At 25.9% G+C, this 8,796-nt stretch overlaps 1 protein-coding gene across 1 annotated transcript; it reads left to right on the forward strand.

Annotated features, from left to right (window-relative positions):
- Nucleotides 1-938: 938 nt before the first annotated feature.
- Nucleotides 939-6,777, forward strand: LOC135926302 (hybrid signal transduction histidine kinase M-like). The gene is made up of 7 exons (XM_065462122.1): nt 939-1,236; nt 1,276-1,370; nt 1,414-1,616; nt 1,673-1,778; nt 4,529-4,871; nt 5,069-5,417; nt 6,620-6,777. The coding sequence occupies exons 1-7, from the start codon at nt 960-962 to the stop codon at nt 6,654-6,656; spliced, it is 1,410 nt and encodes a 469-aa protein (XP_065318194.1). The 5' UTR covers nt 939-959; the 3' UTR covers nt 6,657-6,777.
- Nucleotides 6,778-8,796: the final 2,019 nt, after the last annotated feature.

An 8,796-nucleotide genomic window follows, 5' to 3' on the forward strand; every position in this document is an offset into this window, starting at 1 on the left:
TATTTCATTTTATTAAGCTTAAGCTTGTGATAAAATTAATCTTTGTTGTTTAACTAAAAGGTTGAATGAGAAGTGCAATCAACTGAGATCCATTCATGCCCGTAATATTTATCGTTGGATTGTAAAAGTTGTATTGTTTTAAAATTTTTTTGATATATTTAGAGTTCATGTATCCAAACTAAACCTAGCCTTTAGACAAATATTAACCTGTATAAAAATAAAATATAAAAATTTTTCTTCCTCTTTTATTTATTTAAAAAAATAAGCATTTTTTTTATTTACTTACCCAAAGCTTATTATTTAACATAAACATAATACATCACATGATTCTCTTTATTTAAAAAAATAAGCAATTTTATATTTGGTTCTAAATGTTTATATTTTAATATAATAAAAAAATTCCACCAAAAATATATCCTACCATGATTTTTTTTCTTTCATTTATTTAAAAAAAACAATATAAAATTTACTTCTTTCATATATATTTATTTTAACGTGGTGAAAATAATATTTATTTTTTGAAAGTAGTAAATATAATAGTAAATTATTAATGTAGCGTAAAGTGTATTAATTTTTTTTAACATAGCAAAAATAAGAAGAGATTATAATAATAAATGATGCTATGAGTGCTAGGTAATTAACCTTACCCAATATTATATTTATCATAAATATATATACAATCATTAATATATATATAATCATTATAATCATATCTAATTGACGAATATAATTCATTATGTAAAAATATTATATTATTACTACATTATTTTATTAAGATATGTTTTGATTATAAAATATTTAACTAAATTCCTAAATCTTGCCGAAAAATTTATATTGCTATTTGCAAATAAAATATGAATTTGTGAAACTAAAAGTAATGTTATTTATCGATTCTATATAAAGTTCTCATTCTCCTCGTGTTTAAATATTCTCCAATTTGCTCATATGTTTAAATAAACATGGAAATTGAGGAAAACTTAGGAGTTATATGCGGAGACTCTAGTTTGTTATCTGTCCCATCCAATGATATTGCAACTGAACCATATTTACAACAAGCATCTCAAATAACCGATCCAAATAAATTAGAATCTTTAATTAGCCAAATAACAGCTACTCCGAATATATATGTTTTTTCTGAATTTTTAGATATAGAAACCATAAAATCCCTCGAAAAAACTTCATCCTATTACAAACTTTTGGAATTGTTTGCCTTTGGAACTATCAAAGATTATTATGGTATTTATTTTATATTTAATCTTTTAACATGTATATTAGATCAAAAAGTCACAAAAAATTTACCTGAATTAAATCCACCTCAGATTAAAAAACTTAAATATTTAACTGTTATATCCTTAGCTTATTCTCATAAAGTTTATTTTTATTATATAACATTTAATTCATAATATTCAATAGAATATTCCATATAAAATTATCCAAGATGAATTAAATATTTCTTCAATTAGAGAATTGGAAGATTTATTAATTGAAATTATATATACTGGTTTAATTGTTGGAAAAATAGATCAAAAATCTCAACAATTATGTATTGAATATGCCATAAGTAGGGATATCAAACAAAATGAAATTCCTATTCTCATACATAATTTACAAAAATGGTAAATTTTTATTATTTGTAAAATTAATCTATCAATGACTTCTTAATTTTATAAAGGTATGAAAATAATGAAACCTTATTACATTCGATAGAAAGTGAGATGCAGAATGCTAATTCAAAAAAGAAAGAAGCTATTCTAAATTTAGAATTAATCAACCGAAAAGTAATATTATATTTAAACTTAAAATTTACTAGATTATATGAAATGTTTTATAATATGTATGTAATAAGTTATTTTTAAAATCAGATTAAAATATAGGATATGTTATGTTTTTTCCTCCTTTAATGGATTTTTACTCTCTCCTGTTTTAATGGTTTTTTTAAAATTATTATTACAAATGGATGTTATTCAATTATCTTGATTTAAGATGGATATTAGCAGGGGTGGACTGGCGACACTACGGCCTTGTGGGCATTTTATAGCGGCCTAGGCCTTTGCCCGGTCTTCGACCGGGTTATCTTAAATGGCTTCTTTGATTTACATGATTTTTATTACTTCATTTTTTGAAAATAAGGTCAAACGTTTTACATTTTTAGTAAAAAAAAGAATAATATTATACGATAATCATATATTTTATTTTAAAAAAATGCACATCTAAAATCATATTCATTGAAAATATATATTTTATATTAGATTTACAACAATATTGCTCTATATAATCAAATCATACATCACATGTTAAATATAAAAAAAATGCATTCTCAATATATTAAATCAATTAATTATAAATATAAAATTATTGCAGTTATACAATATTACAGAGAATAAAATTGCTGCACTTTTATAAAATCAGGTACCGATAATATTGCAAATGATATTAATAAGATTCTAATAGAAGAATTAAGAAAATATATAATTTTTACATTGATAAATCTCTCATTAACCTTGAACCTTTGCACAAATATACAGGAATTCTAGTTCAATCTATGCTAATAGTTCTCGTTCAACTGACATCATTAAAAACACTTCTAATTTTCTTGGTCAATATTAGCTCTCAGCTTATTTTTAATTTATTAAATATTTTCTCTCAATTAACCTGCGTAAATGACAAAGTTAAAATGTATTCATATGCCAAAAATAAATTAATGTCACTCTCTTGTATGCATGTTGTATCTTTTAAGAATTTCATACACACATATTAAACACTTGTTTCATTTATTATCACACTCTGATTTATTATCATATTGTAATATTCCATCTTCTTCATTTGACTCCTCACTTGAACATGCGATATCATCGTCCATTTCATTTAATTCTGCCACCAAATCTTTGAATACACTGGCAAATGAACATAATTCATTATGAAATTTAACACTCAATATATATGCCAATTGTGCCGGTTTTTCCAAGGCTTTTCAGAAATACCTTTACTATTTATTTCATTAAAATGTCTTGGATGCAAATATTGCACATTCAAGATAAGCTCTCAATTCGTAGAAAGTAGTTGACAAGCTGTTTATAATTTGATCAATTATAGGACAAAATAGTTCGAACCTATAAAGGTCAATCGATTCTTGAGGACGTTCATCTTGGCATTAGTCACTATATATTCTCTTCGCTCGTCCTATTCGATCTTTTTACAGAGCATTTTGTACTCAGATACTCTCCGGGAGTTATAAATATGAAAATATTTTATTTAAATTAGCAGCCATTTTATTGCTTTAGAATCGATGTAATAATCGATAATACAGAAGATTTAGCATCTTCTTTCATTTTCCATGCTCACAAAGTACCTAATTTTTAGTTTGAAGATATGACAGTGGCCCCATTATTTAAAAAAATTTTCAAATATATTATACCTGTACTTAGAGTCTTAAATTTACATAAATTATCAAGTTTTTGTCTCAAATTATTTATTATCAATTATAAATTGAAGTGCCTTTATCGTTATTGGGAGCAAGCTCACTTTACCATATATCCATCTAAGGACTTTTTCACGTGCCCACCACCTTATCTCACCTATTTTTTGCAGCCTTCTCATCATTATTTTGGCCAGATGAATAATTCTGTTTCACCCAAGCATCCCATATTTATCTGATTCACCGATCTGGATTTTATTTGATTTCAATGAATTAAGAATAAGAAATGTTGGATATATTATTTCTACAATAAATCAATGTATAAAAATATAATATAATAAATTAATCAAAACTTAGGTTTCACTCTACTCAAACGGAAGCGTTTTCAATTCATTTGAAAAAAAAACAAAGAAAAGAACGTGGGAATGATGTGTAGCATCAAGCGACGTTATTGATATATTATGCATTAAAATATAGTAAACGACATAACAATTCTCAAGTGTGATATTCAAATCATAGCGATATCATTAAAAATAAATAAATGATAAGAGAAAATAATGTGAACATAATAATATTTTTTTTCTAATCGGCCTCTATTTTGATATTTTCCTCTGATCGGCCTCAAAAATCGACATTTTCTCGCGGCCTCGTGGGGAAAATGCCCACTGGGTCTTATGGCCAGTCCACCTATTAGTTGGCTAATTAAATCAATGATTTTTTTAAATCAAAAAATTATGATTTAAATAAAGTTTTTTTGCTTGTATTTTAAATTTATTTGTTTTTAATTTGTCACAGCTTATTATAATTGACATATAGATTTTTAATTAATTGCCAATTTTATAATTTATTTTATGTTTGGTTAATTTGGAAGTATATTCTGCATACACATCTTAGGTTTTATATCTGTGATAAAACCCTTCCTGGACAAATATGTGTCATCTAATCTTTATAAAATAAACATAATTTTACTCATTATTTAATGTGTATAAATCTCATTTATAATACAAGGGAAAGATGAATGATAATATGAAATTAACATTAAATGGATTATCTAATCATAAAAGATTTGTTTGATGGAAAAAAATTATTTTGTTTTAATTTGATAATTATTAGATCCAGTCCCAAACTAAGCTAGTTAAAGCCAACATTGCCAGAAGTGTTAAACAACATAATCAAAGCACGTCATCCAAATCATCTCACCACTCTCAAGGCTTAACAACTCCCAGAAAGAACCAACACGATTTTATGATTAACAATCCCCTTGCCAAAGTAAATTCTACTGGGATTACCTCCATTAATAATAGTCATTACAATGATGACAACGGGAATTTATTGTTCAATTATGAACTTAACAACTCCAACAATGTCAATCAAAATTTAACTGCCAGCAATTCCCTCCCATTTGGATCTAATCATAGCCCAAGATCGACAGCTGGATCCGTTAACTCCTTCACTGGTTATTTTTTTTATATTTCAAATATGTCATATAATTTAATATACTTCCACTTCTCGAGGGGTCAATGATTTAGAAGTTTAAAAGGGAGAAAACTTTAAAACTAAAAAAAATTTCTAAAATTATAAGTTTTCTTCTAAAATATAAATTTAATGACTTAAAAAAATTCCATTAATAAATATAAAATGTCCAAATCATAGAAGATAACATGATAGTAGACCAAATACCAGAAGATTTTATAGAAGATTTATATGATACTACCAACGATAACGAAGCCAGTAATTCTATGCCCTCCACTTCCACCGATTACATTAGCAACTTGATCTCTTTCAACCCAATCAAGGATTCCTTGAATCCTTCCAAAACTAATCGCCCAACTCTTACCTCATCCAATAACAACAGTAATTCAACGATAACCTCATCTAACGGCTCTTCCAATATCGTAAACGAGAACGGAAATCTCGGTCCTTTATCTACCACCATTCAAAATTCAGCTGTTAACGCGCCTTCGAATAGTAACAAGAAGCAAAACAAGTCGAAAACTACTGGGTAAAATTTTTTAAATAAAATTATCTATTCAAATATATAGCTTAATTTGAGATTTTATATGATAAAATTGAAAGTAAAAAAAGAGTAATAAAATAATTTGGATCGATAAAACCACTTTTTAAAATCAGAAATACACGATGCCAAGTAGGGACCCACCAAGATCCAACTTTTCTGATCCAAAAAAATAAAGAAGTTGTTTTTTTAATGAAACTGTATGTTAAAATTCTAAAATAATATTTTGGGACATGTTTTTATGTTTTAAAAAAAGCTTTTGCTACTTTTTCGACTAAGTTCCAAATGTTTGTGAATCGATAATTTCGATATTTTGAACACAGCCTTATAAGAAATTTAATCTAAGAATGAAAAAAATTTAAAAGTGATTATACAATCAAGCCGTGATTTATTGATATCACTGATTAAATTCGAAATTGTAACTAATTTCAAACCTTAAAAAAATTACAATTTCTCGACCCAACTCACGGATAGGGTGGGTTAGGTCGAGTTTTGCAGATTGCTAGTGCCAAGAGCTGATATTATGATAATTTAAAACCAACCCAAAATAAATATAAAATTTAAATTCTTATTTAATAATTTATTTTATTAAAAATATTTTATTAATTCTTTATACAACCTTTTATTCCCGATACCCAGCATATTTGATAAAGAATATAAAATCATTAAATAACTACTGGGAAAGATGAATTTAATGTAATCTTAGAGTTTATTTTATATCAACCATACAATAATAAATTGTTCTAAAAAGACTGGAAAAATTACAATTTATTTATTTCTCAAGGAATTATAGGTGATATATAGGATCCAAGATCAAATTGTAAATCGGAGAAATATATTAAAATTTTATCGGGTTCTCTTTATCCTGTCTCGTTAAAAAAAATTTGTGAATATTTTGACCATCACATTTATGATATTTATATTAAAAATTTTCCCAATGTCAATTAAGGGATATTATATCTCGTCTATGGTTATCTGTTTATATTATAACAAGAATTGCCCAGCATCTCACGAAATTTAATTATGTACAAATTGCCCAGCCCATTCAAATTTTGTCGGGTTTTCCCTATTATAATGTTTTTTTAAAATTTACCCGGCCCGGGCACCGAACTTTCGAACTGGTCGGGTTTTTGCAGAACTCTGATGCATGCTAATATATTTTATACTTTTAAAAAAAAATAAACCTTTAGAATTAGAGGAAGTGCCGCAAAACTGTTCCACAAGTAGTGAAAGGGGAAGAAAATAAACGAATTCAAAACATTTCAACTCACATGCTTTCTTATTATTTTGTTATTGTGGAGTGGGAAAATTAATTTGATTTACTGATGAATAAATAAAATTTGATTTTATATTGTATAATAAAGCTTAATATTTTTTTTAAAGAGTTTGTTAATAATAATAAAAGAAAGTCATTTCTTACATATTACAGATAAGATGTTAGAAAAAAATATATCCATAGATACAATATCTTCACTTACATATAATCACTAGTCACTATAGTTGGGTAAGTACCAGAGTTGTTAAGATACTTTTTAAATAGATCTAGATACAGATACATAGTCTCAAAAGTTATCTAGATACAGATACAGCGTCTAAAAAGTTATCAAGATACAGATACAATTTTAAATGTATCTGTATACAGATACATTTTTTATTATGCTCTTATAGGTTTGCATAAACCTAAATTAATATTATATTGTGAAAATTCATGAAATGAGCTAAAAAATTTATTGACGCGATATTACATTTATCAGAATATAACTAAAATAATGATTTTAATATAATATATGATTAAATAATTATAAATAATTATTAGATTTCAGTAATAAAACATTTTTCAAAAAATTTTTGATCATTTAGGCATCCTCGTTTATCTGTAAAGACATTTTTAGCAACACTAAATAGTCTTTCCACAGGGGCGCTTGAAGGAATTGTAGTGTATTTAATAAATAACAATTTTATATCAGGGTATTCTTTAAAAATGCTAAAATCTCTACATTCATTTTTGAAAAAATTATTTAAAATTTGTTGATTATCAAAATTTAAATCATTATTAGAAATTATATCTGCTGTAGGGTACTGAAAAAAATCTGAAATTAAATTATTTGTTTTTTTTGGCAGGTTATTTGCTTGCAGTCAGTTGATGACTTTGATAATTCACAACTAATCTTTGTATTAATTGTTTTCTTTTATTAAGATTTTCTTCCATTTGCAACCATGTCCAATCAAGTTTAAAAAAAGGGTGGAGCATGGTTGCTATAATATTATCATCTTCAAATAAGGTCACAATAAACCTAGAATTATTAAATATTTTAATTTATTATATTAATTTACCTATCTATAATCCCTTTAAGTAAGGCATCTAAGAGTGGTAAACAGAATCTCAGGTTCATTTCTTTAAAATTCTTTAATTTGATAATAAGTTGTGAAATAGTTGCACAGTAATAAGCTGTGTACATATACTTATCTCCCTGCAAAATATCAAGGGAATTAGCTATTGGCTTCATTAGCTAAGTTAAAATAATGCTATATATATAAATATTATTTATAACTTACTAAACATATTCATGAATAAAATCACATTCATTAGGTAAAAACCTGAGTAGTTTTATTCCATCACATATCTTGTCTACTTTGTCAGATTTATCTTTTATAATTTCTGACATTAATTGTAAGGCATTATAGGTGGAGTTCCATCTAGTTATATTAGGACATATAAAATAACGACAATTATATTCCTTAATAATCTCAGATGAAATAGGAGACTTAATTTGCCTATTCCATATATTTTGGCATTTAAGTAGTGTTGTGCTATATATCTAATGAAGAAAATATTACTTATTTAATTAAAATTAGTTTTACCCTCTGATATTGTTTACACTGCATGGCTCTATTGGCATCCACAGTGGCTATAAGATTTAATGTGTGACTGGCACAACATTGGTGATGAGGTAAACTAAATGATTCTGATAATTCAGAATCCTGTGCAGTATTATAAAGATTTGATATAGAAATTGGTACAACTGCTTCATCTTCCAGATCATCAATTGATTCACTTGTATTATTTTCAATTGGCTTGAAAACTCTTTTGTAAATTAAGTAATCAATCATATATTATGTTTTTATTTATTTATAATAAAATAAACCTAAAACATTTTTAAAAATTTTTGGCATTATCTGTAATGGTCTTTGAAATTTTATTTTGAATGCAATAATCATAGCTATATCTTGTAAATTTTTTGCTATTTTTTATCATATGTATGACTACCAGTCATTCTTTTACAAGCCAACGCTACATTTTTTCTTTCCAAACTTATTGGATTTATATAATGAGCGGTTACTCCTATATATGAACTAGAAATTAAAA

The sequence above is a fragment of the Gordionus sp. m RMFG-2023 genome, chromosome 3, assembly GCF_954871325.1.
Source record: "Gordionus sp. m RMFG-2023 chromosome 3, tfGorSpeb1-WG-v2, whole genome shotgun sequence".
Taxonomy (NCBI): Eukaryota; Metazoa; Nematomorpha; class Gordioida; order Chordodea; family Parachordodidae; genus Gordionus; species Gordionus sp. m RMFG-2023.